General features: G+C 41.1%; 1 protein-coding gene across 1 annotated transcript in view; it reads right to left on the reverse strand.

Annotated features, from left to right (window-relative positions):
• AOPEP (aminopeptidase O (putative)) overlaps positions 1–24,987 on the reverse strand; it is a 719,157-nt gene that overhangs the window by 493,919 nt on the left and 200,251 nt on the right. The window contains exon 5 of the mRNA XM_082267412.1: positions 6,208–6,397. Within this exon, the coding sequence (XP_082123538.1) occupies positions 6,208–6,397 (190 nt within the window). The remainder of the gene's footprint in view (positions 1–6,207; positions 6,398–24,987) is intronic.

The raw sequence follows: 24,987 nt of genomic DNA on the forward strand, positions 1-24,987 counted from the left end.
AAGCAAGAGCTGCCAACCAACATATTTTTCTCAAAACAGAAAAAACAGAAGAAAAGAAAAGCATAATACAGAAAAGTAAAGGCACACCGTCTGGGTAATAAAAACCAGCATCAAAACAACTTCCTTTAAATAATATATTTGTGATTTAATACTCCCAGAGAAATCTGAAATTCTATGGCAAAGCCACAGTATTAGCTTATTTTTGGCAAGAAAATCATAACATAAAAACAGTCCAACTGAGTCATAAATAAATAGATCATCACTCCGTCTGTTATTTCCCTGCACCAAGTGTTCTTGTTACCAATAATGACTATTGAATCTATCCTGCACTATTACGATAAGGAAAGAGGTTTGTGTATCAGCATACACTGCAGTACTCTTTGTCATAAAAGATATAAACTATGATCTAAGTATCACAAGCATTATATAAACATACTGTATTTTGGCAAATGTTTATTATAAAGGCAACTCAGCACAATAATATATTATCTTAGCAGTGCATGTAAAAATCTTGTTTTGCACTTATTTGAAAATAAGAATTTGTATGCATACACAAAATAATCAGGTCAATAGGACTTGACCCTTTAAAGCATCTACAGTGGGTATAGACCCCCCACCTCCTTCCTTTTAAATAATCACATTTTATTGCTTTGCAGCCTGAAATTAAAATGAAGACCAACATATAACAACCAGAATGTGATCATTTTAAAGGGGGTGATCCTTTTCTATACCCACTGTATTCTGTATAAAAATAAAAATTTAGTGTAACATGTCTTCCAAAGAAGTGTATACTAAAGACAAATATACAAATTTAGTAATATCTAGCCCTGCCCTGAAATGGCATCCACACTACAGTTCTCACTCCTACACTTGCATTATGACCTCCAGCAGACCATGGCTGAATTATCTTGATATTTGTTATTATAGAGGGAAAAACCCTGGTTTTTACTGCTGCAATAGCAATGTATTCAAACAGGCTTTAGTCATGTAGCTAGAGGGGACACAGAACTTTGGAGTGGAAGGTGTGGAATATAGAAAATGCTGGGGTGGGACATGCCAAGGCAATGGTTTATTTAAGGCTCAAACTAAACAATAATTAAAAGTGCGCTATCCTTGTGCTATGTATAAGTTAATAAATCACATAGAGACACAATAAACTGCATTAGAAACATATGACAAACTCATCCTAAATTGGCATATCTGTGCGAATACAGTCCATATAAAAAGTGCAAACACTGTGAAAAAAATCTACTATAAAAAATATAAATATACAGTATATAAGGTGCAAAAAGGTGCTCAGATTTTCTAAAGACCAATACATGTAGTTCCTCTTTAATTGCCGTGAAGGAATAACAACATGCACCACTGTAGAAAGAGTGCTCCCAAAAGGAATCATCACAAACAATTAAATGAGCTCCTTAACAGCTGCTCTGATCCCACAAGGAGACCATCAGACACCTTGCTGCATTGCAGCCATACACACAACGATGGTCTCTGGCCATCTCTATGACTTTCGGGGGCCGGGCGCGACGTTATGACGTCACGTACGGCCCTGGCAGATGTAAACACTGCCGTGTATTCGGCTGCAAAGGCTGAGATCGTTTTTAATTTTTTTATCTCAGGCTTTCCAGCCTAGAGGAGAGATGTGGGGTCTTATAGACACCACATCTATCCATAAAGAGGCCCTGTCATACCCTATTCCTATTAAGGGATGTTTAAATTACTTGTATTAGGAATAAAAGTGATAAAAAATACCAAAAATTAAAGGGAAAGCGTAAAAATAAAAAAATAAAAATAAATAATTTTTTTTTTAAAGCACCCCCAGTCCCTCGCATGCAGAAGCAAATGCATAGTTCAAACCACACACAAATTTCCACGATCGTTACAGCGATCCTCTGTAACTCTAAACAGGTAACCTGTAAAAATGTAGAAAGTATAGCCTATGGAGGTTTTTAAGTATCTAAGTTTGGCACCACTCCACGAGTGTGCGTGATTTTAGTATTCAATAGTTTTTTATTGAGTTTAAACAAAACAGTACAATAGTAAAACATGAAAAAGAAAATATAGAAAAAGGGGTAGCATACGGAAAAGCAGCATGTACCAGAACAGTGCAAATCAAAACATGACTCATAACAGTATTGGTAACTAGGAAGTCAATTATAAAAAGGTAAACCGCAAAATACATCAAGTCCCAAAACTGAGTCTCCTCAATAGGAGGTACATCAAGAGTCCAGAGGACTCACAAAGCTCTATTAACAGACCGGCCAGCAGGGGGCCCCGCCCCTCCCCAGACACCCCGAATGGGCACAAACTGTGTCCACGAAAGGGCGAAGTCCCCCCCAGCCCTCCACCCCCAGAAGAGGAAACCAATGGGCTCCCACCAATGGTCAAATAATATATAACAACCCAGACCCATAGCAGGAAACCCAAACCAGAGCTCTGAAGTTAGAGCTAACAACGCCTCTCCTGCAGCTAGACCAAGTGTGCGTGATTTTGAGGCACAACATGTTAGGTATCAGCGTAACATCATCTTTCACATTATCCAAAAAAATCGAGCTAACTTTAGTGTTTTGTTTTTTTTTTTATTCATTAAAAACTTTTTTTTTTCAAAATCGCGTTTCAAAAATTGCTGCGCAAATACCGTGTGACATAAAAAGTTGCAACGACCGCAATTTTACCAGGGTCTCTGCTAATCTGCTAAAAAACTTTATAATGTTTGAGGGCTCTGAGTAATTTTCTAGCAAAAAAATTATGTTTTTTACATGTAGGAGAGGAGTGCCAGAATTGGGTTCACATATGTGCGAGGTTTCCCCGCATCCAAATCGCATGACCTGCGAGTGTGCCTGGTTCGCAATGGAGCTGGTTCACAAAGGTCAGGGATGGCCGCAGTCCGCATTCCAAAAGGGTCCAGTGCATCTTTGGGTTTGGTTTAGGTGCAAATTCAGGCAAAAATTTTGACTGGATATGCACCTGAACTCGTGAACAGGGACGCTCTGGATCCAATGCTGGGACTCGCGGCCGCACACATGTGAACTGGGGGACAGTTTGCTGACAAACATGCGTATAGTTTGGACATGTTACAATTCTATGCTCTGGTGCACCCCCATATACATGGAGGCGATTTTGACCAGCGTATATATTACAAGTTGAAGCTAGGTGGATTCATAAACTGTGTTCTACTATCCCCCTGAACGATTTCATCAGTTTTGCCCCATTTTTGACAGAAATATAATAATATATTTTGTTATCTTTCTTTTCTCTTTTTCTTCTTTTCTCTTTGCATTTCTGTTTTTTCCTGTAACAGACATACGCACAATATCCGATAGAATTTCACTCGTTATGTTTTGAAATATAATTGTAGAATGGGAACCTCGTGGGTGAATCGAAGAGATGATAGGGGAATTTTATGGTGGACTAATACCAATTTATAATTTTTTTGTGCTTTTGTTTTTGTTGTTTGTTTTTTTCTGTCTTGTTTTTAGTTTGTTTTTTGTTCCTGTTTTCTGTGTTTTAGGTATGTTCCTGCATGGTAGATGCTTTGGAGCAGTCCCAGCTGTGTCCCCATGTGGCTTTTATTTGGTTTTGATCTTTTTGATGGATTTTCCTCCCTATACTTCCTGTTGTTGAGCCGCCAGGTTGCGTGTACCTTACGGATTGTATGTCATTACATCATGTCAGACATGGCGACCATTTTGTTTGGCCTTTTTTCTTTTGCCTGTTGAAACGATCCACATGATTGGACATTGCTACAATGCAGAACGCACTGAGAATGGCATTTTCCTTTTTTGGAACTATTTGTTCTCATCACAGAGGAAGAGGCAGCCCTGATATACATTGTCTTTCATGGGGAGAGGACCTTTTTCAGCCTTCCAGGGTGTCACTCCCAGTGACACTCCGATAGTTTATTTGGTAATATTTTGTGGAAGGGTGTTGGTAGGTGGGTCCTCAGGAGGCCCAGGGACTATTTAAAGGGTATTTTTAGTGAACCTCCATATCCTTTCTCTTTGGTGATAGGATTGACCAGAGGCATGTTATATCTTTTGGAACACAACCAGTTTGGTAGGTTTCTTCTCTCGCTACATTTATCTATATGGGACAGTTTGGTACTTGTTTTACACTGTTAAAGGTTTTGGTTTACCATCCTTTGTTTTTTTGTTTGCTGATTTACTTTGGCACTACTCCTTCTGATCCATTTACTCTGTATTTTGGATATGGATCTTGTTGGACTACACTATACTGGATCACTTTAGTTATACTTGGCCTCATGGTTGGCATCTAGTTTGATTTGGTTTTGTTGGTATATTGCTCAATTTTGAATTAAATATAGTTACTAATGAGGAGACTTGACTATTAACAGATTATATGACCGCATCTGTGAGCATTTATACACTACTGCTTTATCATTAGTGATCTGGCATAGCTCTGGCCCTCTTTGGAGTAAGTACTTTTTATGGTCTACCTTTTAATACTTTATTTTTTTACTCTAAATCTACATGTAAACATAAACTTGGCTGTTATCCTTATCTTTGTATTACTTTAGATATATAGGATTGTGTATGTGGATTCTCTTGCCCCCCCCCCCCCTTTATTAGTCCCCGGCCCCTACTATACCTCCCCGCACCCTGGAAAGATGTGACTGGTCCTCCACACATTTGTGTTTTTCTTGTTAAGGATAGCTTTCTGGAGAAAAAAAAAACAAATTTTTTGTTTTTTCATAATAAAATTTTGTGTGATGATGGCTTTAAATATTTAATTGTCTCTGGTTTATTATTGATATACTGGCTGGTCACCCTAGAACACCCTTTCTCTTTCTTCTTCTTTTGTAGTTGCATTTTTTTGGGTTAGTGCCCCTCCAGTACAAGGCTGCTTGAGCTACTAATTAAAAAGTAACTCCACTTTTGTTGAGAAAAAAGCATTCCCCTCTGGGTGATTTTAACATCTTTGTTGCAGATTCCTACCTGTTGATATCCTGCAAAAATGTCTGTGCCCATGTGGAAAAGTGAATCTAATGGGAGCGGTTTCATAAATGTCAATCAGCTGCTGCACCTGCAGGGCTGTAATGAGGCCTGCATCCATGTGGTTTCCTATTGGGAGTATCTCACCAAAAATGATATTTTTGTGGCAGGGGATGCCTGAAATCTGACTTGTATCTTAGGGCAGAATTGTGGGAAAATCAGTGAGCCTATCACAATAGCAGAAAAATAGGTTTCTGGGGGGCATTCTGTACACATTCTGTGTACAGAACACATCCAGGTAGCCATATTGCATTGCATTTTACAGAGAATTACAGACCTGCAGTTTGAAAAGGTAAGGTAATTTTTAATAACATTGAATTACAATATGACTTGTGTCGCAAATGTATACATTATATTATTTTTCTTTATTTGCAATTTTTTTACCCCACGAAAGTGGAGTTAACCTTTAAGTTCCCCCTCAGCTGACATCAGCCTTACATTATTTATAATTGTTATTGTACCCCTTTCTCATAAGCACATGTAACATGAGCCAATAAAGAATCTATTTATGTATGCCAATAAAGCAGCTGTTTATTGAAGATTTTCTGTGTTGCCAGGTACTCATTCACTAACATAAGATGGAGGGTATGACAGCAGGCTAATGTTCAATGCAGGGGTGTGAAGGGTTTAACAGAAGGTAGTTTGTGCACTAGAAGGGTTCAGGGGGTATTACGCAGGGGGACTCATATGGTATGTGCAGGAGAGGAGTGTGGAGGGTATGAAAGTGGGCAGTATGTGCAGGAGTGGGAAGTGGAGAGTATGGCAATGGACAGTAGAAGCATGCAGAGGGTGTGACAATAATCAGTATGTATAGTAGGGCTTCTGATGTATGACAGGGGGCATACCTCCCACTAACAGCACCGCTGATCTTAGTTGCCCTAAAGAGATAAATTGGCTAAAAAATCTTTAGATCTAACACTTCCAGAAGTGTTGGAAGTCTGGTATCCCTTTCTCCGACACCTATATCACTATAGTGAGAGGACAATGCAGTGACATAGCATTTAGAGAAAGGAACCACAGTATCCAGTGGGGGACCAGATATCCGACACACCATGAAATGTTATGGATGCTGAAGATGTTTCAGTCAGCATAGTGGAAATTTAAAAAAAGGACAGAGTCACTTTAAATCAGAGGTGAGCTGGTAAAGGGCATTCATATAAATATGTTTAAATGTTTTCAAAGTACAGTATACCTTTAGAACTTCTGCTGAGAATACATCCTCTAGATGTGTAGCAAAGCCTTCACTTATCCATTCTTCTGTCCAATCACGTGCACCAATGGCCAACCCAAACCAAGCATGTGCAATTTCATGGCTGACACGTGTCAAGCAAAGCTGCTTTCTTCCAGACAGAACACTCTGAGACAGGTAGATAATGTGTGGGCTGGATCATAAAAATAAAGAACAAATTACATATTAGGTGGCAGTCTTGTTGCAGCATGAACATCTCTTCTATTATGTGTTCCTTTTTCGTTATGCCGATTTATTATTGTTAGTATGTGATGCCAGGTTCTGACAAGCCCTTTGCAGCACAGATATCCTTAACAAGGTAAAAAAAAAAGGCAAAAACAAAACCTCGCTGTCATTTGAGCACAATTTAAGGCTAAAATTGACAATTAAAAATGTGAATACTTTGTATTCACAAAATTAAAAAAATGTTTCCCTGCAAAGATATACAAAGCAAATAAAAAAATTAAACGCTGAAAATGAAGTAAAAAAACATAAGTTTGGTTAAAAAGAAAAATCATTTTGGTTTATACAGTTTCCATACAATTTTATTCAGAAGTATTGGGTATGCCAAAATCAAAATTTAGTGATGGTAAGTTCTTACAGAGCTGTAGTGTTTTAGAATGTGTAGGGGCTGAAACGTATTGCCGGTTGCCTGTATGTGATTTCACTTCCTGGCATAGAACGAGTTTTTAAACATATATTCATCAATGTGCTGTCTGTCTGAATTTACTAATTGTGCACACAGAATTATTAATATAATTGTACTGCACAGTGCAGAATAGTGCAAGGAACAGCAACTAGACTGCAGAATTTGTAACATACTAAAAACATCTATTTACATACAGTATGCATGAAAACCAACCAAACTTAAATGCTCAATATTTTTAGTCACTAAGAAAAGGAAAATGTTGCAATGATGCCTAAAACATTATGGGACATGAGAGTGATGCCATCACTGTCTGAACTGCTGCATCAGTGCATCTTCTGCAACTCACCATTCATTTTAATCGGACTAATCATGCACATATAGATGTGCTCCATCTGAATGTCAAAAAAAACATTTAGCATACATATTTGCACAAATGCTGAAATAACATGAATTGGGTACACAAAAAGTCTATTGTTTTCAATTACACTAGTAGACTTCCATTTAGAGCTACAGATATATATATAGATGGAGAAAGAGAGAAAACAATTAAAATATAAGTATTATACAGGAGAAAGCAGAGCCTGCAAATGTAATGATCTATTAGGGTCACTTCATGTACATTTATATTTATACACTATACCAGCATGGATTCATGAAAGACAGAAGTTGACAGACAAATATGATTTCTTTTTATGAGGAGGTAAGTAAAAGCTTAGACAAAGGAGAGGCTGTGGACGTAGTATACTTATATTTTGCGAAAGCGTTTGACACAGTTCCCTACATAAGGCTAATGTGTAAGGTAAAGTCTACAGGCTTGGAAAAAACAGTTTGTAATTGGACAGAAAACTGTCTAAAAGGTAGAATTCAGAGAGTAGTGGTTAATGATTCTTACTCTGAATGGTCTGTTATCAGTGGTATACCCCAAGGTTCAGTGTTGGGACCCTTATTTGTTAATATAATTATAAATGATATAAGGTCTGGGAATAAAAGTACCATTTCAGTCTTAACAGGTGACACCAAGCTATGCAGTGGAATACTGTCCTTACAGGGCATCTCCAACTTACAAGCTGACCTCAATGCACTGTAAAATTGGGCAACTACAGTATGTAGCAGATGAGGTTTAATGTTGATAAATGTAAAATTATGCACTTGGGGGCTAAGAATATGCATGCATCATACATACTAGGCGGAGTGGAACTGGGGGAATCCATAGCAGAGAAGGATCTGGGTGTTTTGGTAGATCATAAGCTTAATAATAGCATTCAATGCCAAGCTGAAGTTTCCAAAGCAAGCAAAATGCTTTCTTGTACTAAGAGAGGTATAGACTCCAGAGAGAGAGATATAATTTTACCCCTAAACAAATCATTAGTAAGACCTCATCTGGAATATGCAGTTATGTTTCGGGCACCAGTTCCCAACACAGATATCGGGGAACTGGAGAAAGTGTAGAGAAGGCAACCAAACTGATAAAAGGCATGGAGGAGCTCAGCTATGAGGAAAGATTAGAGGAACTGAATTTATTCTCTCTTGAGAAGAGGAGATTAAGGGAGGATATGATCAACATGTATAAATACATAAGGGGTCCATATAGTGAACTTGGTGTTGAGTTATTCACTTTAAGGTCATCACAGAGGACAAGGGGGCACTCTTTACATGTAGAGGAAAAGAAATTTAATCTCAAAATACGGAAAGGTTTCTTCACAGTAAGAGCTGTGCAAATGTGGAATAGACTCCCTCAAGAGCTGGTTCTGCCCAGCTCAGTAGATTGAAGGCTTGGATTATTTCCTTAATGTACATAATATAACTGGATACTAACATTTATAGGTAAAGTTGATCAAGGGAATATCCGATTGCCTCTTGGGCGATCAGGAAGGAATTTTTTTCCCTGCTGGAGAAAACTGGATCATGCTTTGCTGGGTTTTTTGCCTTCCTTATTGTATAATTTAAAAATAAGGTTTGTGAAGCTAAAACATGTACTGATAACATTAAGAAAGGGAAACTCTAAATTCAATTCTACGTTATTTTTATTTGGTTAAAAATATTATTTTACAAATAAACATTTAAATCAGGGAGCTTTCAAGATCTTGTGTTTGCAGAGTATACTGGGCTTTCTAATCAAGACGGCTAAGGCTGATTCACACTGGTGTGCTGCAGTATTGCTGAAGCGCGAGTGTATCTCCAATTTTTCTACACTTTACCTGCGGTGCCATAGACTTTCTGTTGAATAGCGAATTTTGCCTGCGGTTTATGGAAGCGGACCAAAGATGCAGCATGCAGGACTTTTGCTATGCTTTAAGAAAATGTGGCAAAAACATGCAACCTAATAGAAAGTCTATGGGACCGCAGGTAAAGCACACAAAAATCAGGGGTAAACCTGAGCTGCTGCCAAACTGCAGCGCACCAATGTGAAACCGTACTAATACTACATACTTATTTTTTGACTGCCTCTGTCTAACTTAAAACCTACATAGTCCATAAAAGCTAAGGAGGGGAGGGACTAATTGTTAATTACTTTTTAAAAGTGAAAGAGATCAGCCTTGATTATACCACCTGCTGGATGAAAGTGGCAAATATGAAATATGAAATCCAAATAACAAAAAAACGTGCAAAACACTATACATTGCCTCAAAATTTTTAGGATTACATTTGAAAGATATTTAGAGTACTGTCGCAAGTGCAGTAATATGGCTACAATCACCTCAAGCAAAGTGGAATTTATGTAACAGTAATAACAAGATTATGGATTTCAACAATTCCACAAGCTGTCACTTGGCTGTTAGTTCATACACCATCTACAAGCAGTTCTAAAACTAACCAGGTTACTTAAAGCGGAGTTCCACCCAAAAGTGGAACTCCACTAATATTCTTCCCCCCCCCTCCGGTGCCACATTTGGCATCTTTAAGGGGGGAGGGGGGAATGGGTACCTGTTTTTGACAGGTACCCTTCCCCACTTCCGGGAGACAGCGCCGCGGCACTGTCCCTCAGAAGCTCAGCCCCTTCCTTTTTTCTCCGCCGCCAGGCCAAATACATAGCACATCGTGCTTTGCGCATGCGCAGTAGGGAACCAGCAGTGAAGTTGAAAGGCTTTACTCCTGCGTTCCCTTACTCTGGATGGTGGCGGCAGCAACCGAGAGCCGATACGAAAATCGGCTTTGAGTGCCCACATCACGGGCTCCCTGGACAGGTAAGTTCTACTATTTAAAAGTAAGCAGCTACAGTATTTGTAGCTGCTGACTTTTAATTTTTTCATTGGGGGGCGGAACTCCGCTTTAAGAATATCAGACTGTATATGGACTGCTTAAGTAAAAGTTTGGTAATTGCTTATGGTTTCAACTGAACTACTATTTTGTGTTGTTCAATCCTACAAACAGTACACAATCTCAAAACATACTTTGGAAGTTCATGTTTGAAGTAGGTCCTCAGGACTCTAAGAATATTAAAATTTATTGCATTGTTTCTGTTAAGACCAAACAATCTATGCTAAATATAACATGACAGGAAAGAGGCATTAAAATCGCCAGACTATTTTGACTGTTCCTTCTTATCTTCTGAAAAAAAAATATCCTGTGTTCATCTGTTCAGTTTTAACACATTCAAAGCTGATTTATATACATGTGTCGATTTGTGTCTTTGTAGCACTTCACATGGTTTGTACATCACATCATTTAAAAAGCACATTGCAGTGATAAACTCATAATCACTGTGTTTCCCATCGTTCATTGAATCTTTTTACTTGCCCAAAACCAGCTGCAACTTCAGAATGGATGCACAATATCAAATCACACCCCATGCCTTGTGTACTTTACCTCTTTCTACAAAACTTTAAAAAAATCCAACAATTTCTTTGTATACCCACGCTGTATAGGACATACTTTACGAATAGAAAAGTTGTGGACACTTAGCAGTGTTTTTGTCCTTATTTTTACAATGTTGTGGTATTAATGAGGAATCGCCTCAAAACTGACTTTTTCATCTAAAGGTTACCGATTGGGCCTCATGATCACTGGGCATTTAGCCCCGATGCATGGGATCCCAGTGTTTTGGGGTGAGCAGAAACAAAGAAGCACCATCCAGCACCAATGCCCGTAGCCTGTAAAGCTCTATGAGACTGAGTCTCTGTGGCTGAACAGGGCTAGGCAGTGCACTGAATGGTACTAACATTTAGGGCAGTATTCACCTAGGGATGGAAGCCCGGAAAACAGACTGCTTGCATTATGAGCATTCATCCCTGAGCACCTACTGCTCTAAATGTTAGTACCACTTGCTATAGGCCTTATACATTCCAAAAAAATGTCATAGTTTCTAAAGACTTAATTTATTTGAAAGGAAATTCCTAATAAAAGAGGTAGGAACTCATCTGCTACGAATCCATTGACTGATGAGCTCATTAACCCTTACTGTAACAGTTTTTGCCTTCTTTCTTGGCCATTGCCTGAGTTTACACACAGGTAATATATAATATCATAAGATGTCTATACATGAGCATATTATCATCAGGGAAAGACAATGGATAGCAAAAATATATCCTGTCACCATGTCAGGTGGCCCGTTTTAACCATGTATGGGCTGCTTTCCTTTATTTTACTAACAAGAACAGGTTCTAGATTTGTGCATTCCAATACTTCTAATGAAAACCTTGTTACAGAAGATGCTCAAGATGGGGTTGATTTACTAAAACTGGAGAGTGCAAAATCTGGTGCAACTGTGCATGTAGCCAATCAGCTTCAAACTTCAGCTTGTTCAATTAAGCTTTGACAAAAAAAAAAAAAACAAAAGCTGATTTTGCACTCTCCAGTTTTAGTAAATCAACCTCAATGTGTGTATCATTTACTTTTTTTATGTTGAAAAAAAAATAAAGAAACCCCTAAAACTTATCGGACAAGACTTATTGCTTTAAACATACACTAAAGCAAAATTTTTAAGAGCACTGGATTCAAAAGAACATACAGCACCAATGTTTTGCTGGCTCCTTTCAGTCTCTAGAGTCAAAACACTCCAGGTGATTAATAGGAAAGTGCAGCTTTTTCATACCTGGTGATTGGGGGGCGCTTGGCAGATGCTGAAAATGCATGCCAACTTATGTGAACTAGACTTTGAGAAAAGAAGTGATACAGCATATATAAAAAACATGTCTTTGCCAGGTCACATACGATTCAAAATAGCCTAAGCAAATTACATTGTTAGAGTTAAAAAAAAAATCTCTTCCCACAAACAATCTTCTGGCAAACGGGAAGTCAACCTATATCAGCTCCAAAACAGCAAGCAATTATCTGCACAATGAATAAGCATGCAAATGTTCTAGTCTTCTTCTAACGCCTGCTATGTTATTCTAATTGACTCATTGTTGCGCACATTTTCGATGTAGCAACAATTTTAAACTGGCATGGAAACACTTTGCAAAACAATTCTTTTGCTTTGGCAATGAATGGCAAAACAGTACGTATGCTTTGGCATGGGATTCGTGTTATAGGACTTTATTTTAAACTTCTAAATACATTTTGGTATGATTTGGTATTGACACTTTGGCTTGATTTGCTATTCCACAGCCACATATATATAACCTAAATTAAAAGTAGCTGTAAACAACTGTATATAAACACACACACAATTGCATGCCAAAATACCTGTACAAACAGAAGAGGGGATCATGGAATACTTTCTTTGCACAATGCAAACTAACATTGATATTTATGGGTTTAGTAGCAATGGTACTTACACCAAAGTAGCAGATTAAGCTAATATTTTAAATTTTTTTATTTCCCTTTTAAGTATTCTTTTCCTAACCATATGACAAAACAGAAAAAAAAATATTTTTTTGCACTCACTGTAAAATTCCTTTGGATGCCTTCCCTGGAACATGTAACTTTGCTTTAGGCCATTACTACCCCCATCTGCAGGTGTAGGAAGTTGAGTAAGACTAAAAAACAAAGACAGCCTAGGGACAGCCCCTGTTGAGGACCAAAACTCCCAAACAATGGTGGCCTAACTGGAAGGGCAACAGGCAGAACACCCTGCATAAAGGTGTACACAGGCGGCATCAATGCCAGAGGATACTGAAATAAAACCAACAATGCCAATACTTGACCCTTAATTAAGTTGGCTCTTCACCCTTTGCTACAGAAAAGCTAGGGGACACACAAAGGAGAAAGAACAAGAGCATATTCCTATGGACTCACACTAATAAATCTAACAAGACATGGCCTTGTGAGCCCTAAAGTGTCACTTAACCCACATCATACAAAACTATCATTACATACTGTATTACATGCTGTTCATACTTACTCAATCACTATGAGATTTGTTTTCTGCATTCTGCAAAACACCTGGTTAATCCTGCTGTTCTCTATCTCCCCCCCCTCTGTTAAAGTACCCAATGCAGCTAGAAATTTAGCAGAGTAGTGTTGGCAGCTCTGCACATGCTCAGTTTTCAGTGAGTTTCTATGCTGAGCATTTCCTTCTTCTCACATTTGAGCAGCCCATGTGACTATAGTCACACATGTGGACGTATACACATTGGTAAATGACAGGCCACGCCCTCCCTCCTCCTCCATGCCCACTAACCAGCTAAACACAATGGGGGAAGGATAATATATGTAGATTGGTGCATGCTTCACCTCCCTCTTATTCTAAGATACAGGCTGGAGGGGTGTGACACAGCCTGTGACTGGCAGGAATCCGCCCACACCATGTTATTCTGAAAAAATAATAACAATTTAATTTTAAATTAATATTTGTATGACAATTTAAAACAGTTTATTGATTTTAATTAATTATTTTTACTCTGTATTTTAAAGGCAGTTCTTTTTTATTTTGAACATGCGACCAGCAGAAGAGGGCTCAGAAGCTCCTCCTGCTTATGTTTCCCTGTAGACAAGCTGGGAAAGAGCTGGGTCATGTGACAGTTGTATATCAATTGAGGAAAAGGTACTTAGATTTTGTTTTATTAAAATAATTACAGTGGCATCGTCCATATTAAGAAATAGAAGTGACAATGTAAATTAAACAGTGTGTATTTAGTATCACTTTAAGCATGATGTGGATGACCGCATATGATAAACAAAGTGGTAGATGTCAAGACTTTTATTACCAGATGAACAAGGTGCACGTACTATAACTTGAGGGGTCAGTTCAGAGCCAACAGGTGAAGTAGTTGTAGCAAGTAAGCATATAGCATTTGTTTACTGATCCTCCTTCCATTGAATGATCAAGGAAGCAATGTGTATTACAACACTTCCGGGTTAAGAGATGTTAATGCATAGCAGCTGTGGCCGAAGAAGCAGCCAATCAAGCATGATCTGTGCTTGACTAGCTGCAGTGGAGTACAGGGGATACATTAGGGGTCTCGTTAACCTGTTACTTCATAAATTAGATCACATAGGGGGGCTTGTCAATCCCTATGTGATCGCAATAAAGTGAAGTATAAAAACAAGTCTTATAAAGTACAGTTACCGAAACGAGGATCACACGTTGGGTGTGCCTGCAACAGAATGCGTCTGAGTAGTAAGAGTGTTATCTCTTTTTATTTTTTTTCTCAAGGGAATCCCATACCTCAACAAGGAGCTGCCGTCTTGTAAGTGTTCTGTCCAGTCAGCAACTGACTTTTTTCCCATTGGCCTCGTTATCCTGTGGTTCTCAGCTATTTATGGACTACATGGACTAATAACATAATAATATTATTTCATTATAATTTTTCTCTGTTCCCATCAGTCTGCATGTTTTTACTTTTATTTCCATTTAATCACATATAGATCTCATCTAATGTCAGTGAGCGCTGACTTACTCTCAGCTGGTGAATTGTTTGCACAGAGCCCCAAATCAATATTGGCCTAAGCATTTCCTGTCTTGAGCTCAGCATTTATCATGGCTCTGGGACTAGAGTAGCATCTGGCCAGTGCCACCAAAAGAGAGCCTCAGCCGTCTGGCATGGTAATTCTTGCCGGCAGTCCCATTATAAATATAGGACTTTCGCATCTAAACCCGCACACGGAAAGGGAACTGCATGTATTCGAAGGCTGAAACTGGGGAGACTACCAAGATCTGTATTATCCAGCCTGTCAACCAGCCAGCAACTTGCTTGAAGTAAAACTAAAGGAACTAGGAAACTTCTAAGTCCTAACTTCTGAGCTTGTTTTACAGTGTAGGGGGTTTTTGCCCATGGAATATCTGTTTTTTATGTTTATCTTGTGTCTACTCCTGCAAGTAGCACTATACCGAGTGGTAATTGTTTAAAACAAAACTGTGCTCTCTAATGAATGAAAGAAAAATAAATATGTGTATTCTGGTAAAGTTCAAAATGAATATTATTATGCATTGTTAAATACCTGTTTTTAAAAATATATTTTTTTTCTTCCAGAAAACAGAAAAAGACAAAAAATCCTGCCATTTTCTTTACTGTAGGCTCTAAAGCATTGGATGGAGATTCAATAAAAAACTTGAAACGTATCCAATAAAACTAACGGACTGCTCTTTCAGAACTTTTATATTAGAACCATTAAACTGGAAATGTGAATTTCTTGGAGAAAAACTTGTCAGTCCACTGAGCATACATCTACATCTAAAAAGCGAAATCAGTAACCAATGGATTAAACCACCATTTTTATAAGCTTTTTTAAATTTTACCTATATTGTTAACATTTTGCTTTTATCTGCACAAGCTACTAAATACCTTGTTTTAACAATTATTTATCAAACACTCGCAGCTTTATTCAATAGAAAGAACACTAATGCTAAAGTAACACTGATCAAAATTTACTGCCAGTTAACCCAGTTCCTGTTCCTGTAAGCTCAGGCTAACATGAACAAGTGACTTAATAGAAAACAGCTGCACGAAAAGGGCCCAGGTGTCCTGACCCGCGTCTAGCCTAGTTAAAAATCTACCTGTTTAGCCTCATCGCCTTTCCTGCCCCCCCCTTTGGAAATTATGACCTCTGCATTTTGACCAAGACGATGAAGAGCTCTCCAGACATTATCTAGTGCCATGCCCTTGGCAACATCTTTCAAAGAACAGGCCTTCCTGTCTTTCAGGTCCCTCTCCTGTGACCAGGAGAGCTGAGCTACATGATCTGCCATTATGAAAAGTATGGGATGCCGCTCTAACGAGTCGATGTTTGAAAGTGAGTATATGGCCTCAGCCAGCGATACCCCGCTAGTCATGCCCTCTGACACACTTTGCCGTGTCCATATCAGGGGGTGTGGCCAGTGGAGTAGCTCTGGCTGAGGCCAAATACTCACTTTTCATGTTGCCACTTCTGGATCAGTGAAACTGGATGCCTGCTGCTTTTGGTGGGCACAGGTTAGGCTGCATTTGGTGGGCATGGATTAGGCTGCATTTGGTGGGCATGGATTTGGCTGCATTTGGTGGGCACGGATTTTGCTGCATTTGGTGGGCACGGATTAGTCTGCATTTGGTGGGCACGGATTAGGCTGCATTTGGTGGGCACGGATTAGGCTGCATTTGGATTTGGTGGGCAAAGATTAGGCTGCATTTGGTGGGCACAGGTCAGGCTGCATTTGGTGGGCACAGGTTAGGCTGCATTTGGTGGGCATGGATTAGGCTGCATTTGGTGGGCACAGATTAGGCTGCATTTGGATTTGGTGGGCACAGATTAGGCTGCATTTGGTGGGCACGGATTTGGCTGCATTTGGTGGGCACGGATTGGCTGTATTTGGTGGGCATGGATTAGGCTGCATTTGGTGGGCACAGGCTAGGCTGCATTTGGTGGGCACATATTAGGCTGCATTTGGTGGGCACGGATTAGGCTGCATTTGGATTTGGTGGGCACAGATTAGGCTGCATTTGGTGGGCTCTGATTAGGCTACACTTGGTGGGCTCTGATTAGACTACATTTGGTGGGCACAGATTAGGCTGCATTTGGTGGGCACGGATTAGGCTGCATTTGGTGGGCACGTATTAGGCTGCATTTGGTGGGCACGGATTAGGCTGCATTTGGTGGGCACTGATTAGGCTGCATTTGGTGGGCACAGATTAGGCTGCATTTGGTGGGCACGGATTAGGCTGAATTTGGTGGGCACGGATTAGGCTGCATTTGGTGGGCACTAATTAGGCTGCATTTGGTGAACACGGATTAGGCTACATTTGGTGGGCACCGATTAGGCTGCTTTTGGTGGGCACTGATTAGGCTGCATTTGGTGGGCACTGGTGAGGCTGCATTGATCTCTTGTATCATGTCTGCAGTGTCTGACCATCTATTGTATCATGTCTGCAGTCTCTGACCATCTCTTGTATTATGTCTGCAGTCTCTGACCATCTCTTGTCAGAGCACTAATGTCTCTGGGCACTAATGACAAAGTTAAAGGTAGGTGGAGGATCCTTAAGAACGATTTCAGGGACTTAGGTAATAGATTGAGGAAAAGGACCTCCAAGGTGGTTTTCTCTGAACTACTGCCTGTACCTCGAGCCACACAGGAGAGGCAGAAGGAGCTTAGGGAAGTTAACAAGTGGCTGAGGAATTGGTGTAGGAAGGAGGGGTTTGGGTTCCTGGAGAACTGGGCTGACTTCTCAGTCGGCTACCGGCTCTTTAGTAAGGATGGGCTGCACCTTAATGGGGACGGTACAGCTCTTTTGGGGAGAAAGATGGCCACCGAGTTGGAGGGGCTTTTAAACTAGGAGACGGGGGGGAGGGCTCAGAAATAGAATCAGTCAGGAGGGAGCAGAGGACTGAAGGCAGTTGTAGGGTCAACAGCGACAGTAGGTCAACAACATCAATTGGCGGGTCTGTGCGGGAGAACAGCAGACCAAACAGAAATAAACAAAACCGCCAATCACGTTTAACTTCCGTAAAACTAAGAGGGGTATATGCTAATGCCAGGAGCCTAGCTAATAAGATGGATGAGTTGGACATGTTAGTACATGAGGAGGACATAGACCTTGTGGGAATAACGGAGACTTGGTTCGACCCCTCACATGACTGGCTGGCCAATATCCAAGGGTATTCGGTGTACCGGAAGGACAGGGTTGGTAAAAGAGGGGGAGGGGTATGTCTCTATGTCAAGAACAATATAAAGGTGCTAGAAAGGAGTGACATTACGGATGGGATGAGCATGGATTTAGAATCTGTGTGGGTTGAACTCGATAGGGAAGAAGATAAGGGAAAAGTAGTTGTGGGGGTTTGCTATAGGCCACCTAACCAAGGGGAGGAGGTAGAGCTGGAATTTTTAGCACTAATAGGTAAAGCGGCAAAACTAGGATCAGTCATCATATTGGGGGACTTCAATTATCCCGACATTGACTGGGAAGAGGGGACTGCACACTCGCATAAGGCCCGGCTATTCACGGAAACCTTACAGGATAACTACATGTCGCAGTTGGTGGATTCCCCTACTAGAGAGAATGCTATCCTGGATCTATTGATCACTAATGACCCAGACATAATCTCGGAGGTAGGAGTCCAGGACAACCTGGGCTCTAGCGATCACAGGATGATCACATTTAGTATAAATAACAATATAAAAAGGCAAGTGGGGAACATAAGAACCCTAAACTTCAGAAGGGCAGACTTTCCAAAATTGTACTCATTGATGGAAAGGGTAAACTGGGACCAAACCCTGGGATCACTGACCACAGAGGAAAAATGGGAATGCTTTAGAACAATATTAAGCAAAGGCATCTTGCAGTGCATTCCTATGGGGAATAAATTTAGAAGAGACAAAGCCAAACCTGGCTGGCTAAACCGTAGCGTTAAAAAACTTATTAGGGGAAAAAAATTGGCCTTCAAGAAATATAAATCAGAGGGCACAGTATCGGCCTTCCAGCAATACAAGGAGGAAAATAAGAAGTGTAAACACGAAATCAAGATGGATAAAATCAACTTTGAGAGACAAATAGCGGAGGATAGTAAAAAAAACCCAAAGAAATTCTTTAAATATATCAACAGCAAAAAAACTAGGGCAGAGCATATTGCACACATAATTAACGATGATGGGAGGATGGTTACAGAGGACACTGAAAAAGCAACCGTGCTGAATTCTTTTTTCTCGTCAGTCTTTACGCAGGAAAAGGAAGGGTACACTGACCATGACTGTATGGTTAGTAGTAATACACAGGACTTGCCACTATGGCTAACAGAGGGGGAAATCAGGGAAAGACTGGATAAACTTAACACAAACAAATCACCAGGCCCGGATGGCGTACATCCGAGAGTGCTCAAGGAACTCAGTATGGTTATATCTAGACCACTGTTCCTGATCTTTGCTGACAGTATTAGGGCAGGAGATGTACCAGGGGATTGGAGGAAGGCTAATGTGATTCCGATATTCAAAAAGGGCCAGAGACATATCCCGGGAAATTATAGGCCTGTCAGTCTGACATCAATAATATGTAAACTTTTGGAGGGGATGATAAGGGACTATATCGTAGAGTATGCTAAAGACAACAACATCATCAGTAGTAACCAGCACGGGTTTACAAATGGGCGATCTTGTCAAACCAATCTCTTAGCATTCTACGAGGAAGTGAGCTGTGAGCTAGATAGGGGGAGACCAGTGGATGTGGTGTACTTGGATTTCGCTAAGGCGTTTGATACAGTTCCCCACAAGCGCTTAATTTATAAAATAAGGTCTGCAGGTATCGACAGCAGGGTTTGCTCTTGGATACGGAATTGGCTAAAAGGCCGTGTCCAAAGGGTAGTAATAAACAGCGCATACTCAGACTGGTCTGAGGTAGTAAGCGGGGTGCCCCAGGGCTCAGTCCTGGGACCAACCTTGTTCAATTTATTCATAAACAGCATTGAGGAAGGGATCAGTAGTTCGTTATCAGTTTTTGCAGATGACACAAAATTGGCCAGGGCAATAACTGCACAGCATGAAGCAGATATCCTACAGAATGACCTGGACAAAATTACGGAGTGGGCAACGACATGGCAAATGAGGTTTAATGTGGAGAAGTGTAAGGTTTTGCACTTCGGGACCAAAAACATAAAAACACAATACAAGTTAGGAGGGGAACCCTTGGGGGAATCAAAAATGGAGAAAGATCTGGGAGTCTTAGTTGATGATAGATTAGGCAACAGCATGCAATGCCAAGCGGCAGCTTCCAAAGCCAACAGAATATTAGCATGCATAAAGAAAGGGATGTATTCCAGAGATAAGACTATAATCCTTCCACTTTATAAAACTCTGGTCCGACCGCATCTGGAGTATTCTGTCCAGTTCTGGTCGCCAGTCCTCAGGAGGGATGTGTTGGAGCTGGAGAAAGTCCAGAGAAAGGCAACTAAACTGATTAGGGGGTTGGAGGACCTTACCTATGAAGAGCGGCTGCAATCGCTCGATTTATTTTCCCTGGAGAAAAGACGTCTGAGAGGGGACATGATAGCAATTTATAAATATCTTAATGGGGATCTCAGCTTAGAAGAAAAGCTGTTCATTCGAAGGAATTGCATGAGGACTAGAGGACATACAATGCGATTAGAGGAGAAGCGTTTTAACCTCAGGCAACGTGGGGGGTTCTTTACTGTTAGGGCTACAAGATTGTGGAATTGTCTACCACAAGAGGTGGTTTCTGCGGGTAGTATGGTGACTTTCAAAAGACTCTTAGACTTACATCTCAAGGATCAGGAGATTGAGGGCTATGTTAGATGATTACAGTCACACACACCTACACAGGTTGAACTGGATGGACTATTGTCTTTATTCAACCTCACCTACTATGTAACTATGTAACTATGTATGTATCATGTCTGCTGCCTCTGACCATCTCTTGTATCATGTCTCCTGCCTCTGACCATCTCTTGTATCATGTCCGCAGTCTCTGACCATCTCTTGTATCATGTCCGCTGCCTCTGACCATCTCTTGTATCATGTCCACTGCCTCTGACCATCTCTTGTATCATGTCTGCAGTCTCTGATCATCTCTTGTATCATGTCTTCTGCCTATGACCATCTCTTGTATCTTGTCTGCTGCCTCTGACCATCTCTTGTATCTTGTCTGCTGCCTCTGACCATCTCTTGTATTATGTCTGCTGCCTCTGACCATCTCTTGTATCATGTCTACTGCCTCTGACAATCTCTCGTATCATGTCTGCTGCCTCTGATCATCTCATGTATCATGTTCTCAGTCTCTAACCTTCTTTTGTATCATGTCTGCAGCCTCTGACTATCTCTTGTCTTTTATAATGTCTGCAGTCTCTGATGGGGGGAGTCTGCAGAGGAGTCAAGAGTTGGAGTGCCGCTGGGATGGGGGTCATAGTAGAAGTCAGAGGTATGTGGACTGTGGAGAGGAGACTATAGGATAAAACCAGAGCCACCAAGCTGGAGCCGACTGAGTGAGCCCTGCACGGTGCACCTGAGAGGAGGTCAGGGACAGCGCCACCAGGCCAGTCGGAGGGGGGGGGTCAGTGATGTAAGGGGGGAGTGAATACAATAATGTAAGAGGGCATTGATATAAAGGCTCCACTTATATCAGTACTCCCCCCCCCAACACACACACACATTCCCAGAGTTCCTTGGGAGAGATCCCCCTTGATTGCTCCACTTTCACCACTCTTAACCGGAATTTTCTCATATATATATATATATATATATATATATATATATATATATATATACAGTATATATATAAAAATGAAGCCCAATGTGCTTTCATATCTGTTTTATCTATATATAATACACTCTCCAAATGTGCTTTAAAATGCATGGTTTTCCCTTTTATGAACAAGAAAATAATGACGTTATGCTATTGGGGTGGTATAATAATTCTATGGGGCTGGTATGAAATTATTTCCAGGGCTGAATTTTATTCCCAGTCCGGCCCTGCCCGAAGGGTCTCCCCACTGATTTTATGAGAGTCCCATTAATTCATTATTCGTGATATCCAAATAGCTCAATGGACCACACCTAAAAAAACAAAAATGGAAACAAATATTTTTTTTTATAAAGTAGAGTCTATTCATAATAAATCTTTAGCCCAATCTGTGACACTAGAATTTAAGATCCTGCAAAACCCAATTGTCATGGACATGCAATAATGTCTGGTAGCTTACCTGTTCCTCATGTCTGCATTAAGGGAAAGACTCTTCCTTCTGGCTGCTTTTATCATCTCTCTTCCCTGTTTGGCTCCACCCCAGGCCATTCCAGGAAGTCTATATTAACCAGCGCACTGCAGGTCTGCTTTGCTGTTCAAAAGTGTTTGTTAGTTGTTTCCTGTCTGCCGTGTGCTTGATCTACCTTTCTATGTACCGACTTTGGCTTGTCTCTTACTACTCCTGTTTGCCTGTGACCCTGACTTTTGGCCTGTCCCTTGGTTTCCCTTGTCTGCCTGTTGTCCCGACCTCTGCTTACCCATCACTATCCCTTGTGTCCCGAGTGGCTGCTTCCCCTCTCCCCCTCCGAAGCATTACCCGGGAGACCCCAGGGGCCGCGACCTGGGCCCAGCTGCAGCCAAGTCCATCCTCACCATTAGAGGCTCTGGTGAACACCTGCTGGGTCTTAGACTCCGCACCCTGGGGAATCTTGGGCTCACGTTCCTGTCCATCCGCAGCAGTCAGCTATCGGGTTCACTACCTTGCGCTGCACCCCTGCCTCCAACAGGGTGCAGTTATCACCTGGCTACAGGTGACCTGACACCAATGCAAGATAACCATTTTTAAACCAAGCTCAATATACAGAGGCTCAGTCAACTAAGCTAAAGTCTTTAAAGAAACCCAACTAAAAACATATATCTCACAGCTCACAGACAGGGGGCTCAGTCACAGTCAGAGCAATTTTTCCTGCGTGAGTAATTGTTCTGCAAGAATTATTAGCAGTTGAACACATCAGTTTAACTAAAGCAGGATAATGAAAGCAACAAAAAAATTCCACTAAGGACACTGCTCCACTCTGGACCGGCCGAAAAATCACCACTTTGGAAAACATCTTACAAGTCTGAATCCTATCCCCTCTACCCTTTAAAATGCCCCCTCTACTCTGCCTTTTTATACTAATATCCTCTGATTTCAAATTCCCAATTCTTTTCCCCTCTTCTCCATCCCAAAACATGTACAGATCACCCTAACTTCTACCCTCTCTCTACTACTGTTCCCATATCTCCTGCTAATATTGAACCCACCTGCTGACCCAAACACCAGGACAGGGAAGTATGTGCACTCACACACATCCTACCCCCACCTTACTTTCCTCACACTTCTTATTCTCCTAACCTCTGGGGATATCTGTAACACTCCTGCGTTTCATGTATGGTGTGGATTTTCAGCTGCAGAAATATTCCACTTCAGTAGTCATGTAAGAGAGATGCTGAGATACCATTCCCAACCTCAATGACTCATCATGTGTGGAAGGTCTTAATTCAGCTAGTAAATACACACACTCAACAAGCTGGTTCCTAGAGTGACTTTATGTATGTAGTAACACAGTGATGAAGATTTAAGAGACAGGTTGAGTGGAGGTGGTAGGTGACAGACACTTGAAGGTAAGACAGTAGCAGATGGATGCAGGTAGGTTTAGCAATCATGTATGGTAGCAGATGACAGAGTAGCAGGTGGACATACAAGAGTGATCAACCCAGTGCAGGAATAAGTAGCAGTAGTCTTAAGAGCTAGCAATCTAGATATGCAGATGTGATAAATAGTCTTTACTATGCAGAGCTAGATAGTGTAAGCTTAGTATAAGTTTATAGAGGGTTCCCCTGCGGGGTACTTAGCACTAATAGCAATACAGCCGAAGGTTGGTTCAGGAGGAGCGGATGATCCGGAAGCGGGATGCAGGGATCAGCGCAGCGAGGTTCCGTCAGCGAGGTATGCTTGCAAGCACGAAAGCTTCAAGCCAAGTTAGCATCCAGGTAAGGGTGTTTGAACGAACACATGTGAGTGAGAACCGGCGATTTAAATAGCCATCTAGTCCGGCACTGAGTGATGACAGCTTCAGTCTTAAAGGTGTATGCGCACCTTTCCAAAAGAGAATGGTGGGGCGCATACACTTGTGAAAAAGAGTAATTTAGGGTACCAAAGGTACCGGAACATTACAATATCTCCCCTAATCTTGGTCCTCCAGTATCTCTCCCTCACACCCGGCACCCTCCTTCCTCCAGCATTAGCTTCAATATTCTCAGTCTATACTCAATCCCCATGCTCCCAAAAAAACACCCCTCCCCCTTCTTCTCATGTGCCCTCTGGAATGCTCACTCTGTCTGCAACAAGCTCACTTCTGTGCAAGACCTTTTTGCCCCCCACTCCCTTAACCTACTTGCAATCACAGAAACCAGGCTTCAATCACCAGACTCTGCCTCGCACGCGACCCTATCCCATTAAGGCCTCCACTGGACTCACTCACCCAGACCCAGTGGATGGAAAGGAGATGGAGTTGGTTTGCTTCCATCCCACTGGGAATCTTTGAAGTCCCTCCTACCCTTACCTCTCTATCCTTCTCTTCTTTTGAGACGCACTGTATTTGTCTGTTTTCTCTAATTTCTCTAAGGATTACAGTGATCTATCGGCCTTGTGGACGAGTGTCACACTTCCTTGATGACTTCTCTGCCTGGCTACCCTACTTTCTCTCTTTTGAAATACCCACTATCATTCTTGGTGATTTTAACATCACTACTAATGTTAACAGCCCAGCTACATCCCAGCATTTCAACTAAACCTCATCCTTTGACCTAACACAATGGACACGTCCTCCATTCACTCTGATGGTAATACCCATGACCTTGTTTTCTCCCATTCTTGAACCCCCTGCAACCTCACCAACACCTCCTTTCCTCTCTCTGACCATAACCTCATCACTTTCACAAAGTCCTTGTCTCCAACCACCTGTCCCTCAAAGCAGAATACAATTACCCTCAGAAACCGTCACCACTATAATCCTTCTCTTTTCTACTCTGATCACTTTAGTACACAAAGTATCAGGCCCCAATCCTTACAACCTTGGTAGACGGATGACACCAGACACGAGACATAGCCGCGCACTGGAGCGATTGTGGCATAAAACTAAACCCCAGCATGCATTTACCCAATATAAGTCTGCCTTCCTAAAATACAATTCCTCCCTCTATGCTGCCAATAAGCCTACTTTGTCACACTCATTAATAATTTGTCTTCTAGTCCTCGTTTGTTAGGGTGCCAGGAAACCAGACCACACGTTGATG

This window comes from Pelophylax lessonae, assembly GCF_965119305.1.
Source record: "Pelophylax lessonae genome assembly, chromosome: 1".
In the NCBI taxonomy this organism is placed as follows: Eukaryota; Metazoa; Chordata; class Amphibia; order Anura; family Ranidae; genus Pelophylax; species Pelophylax lessonae.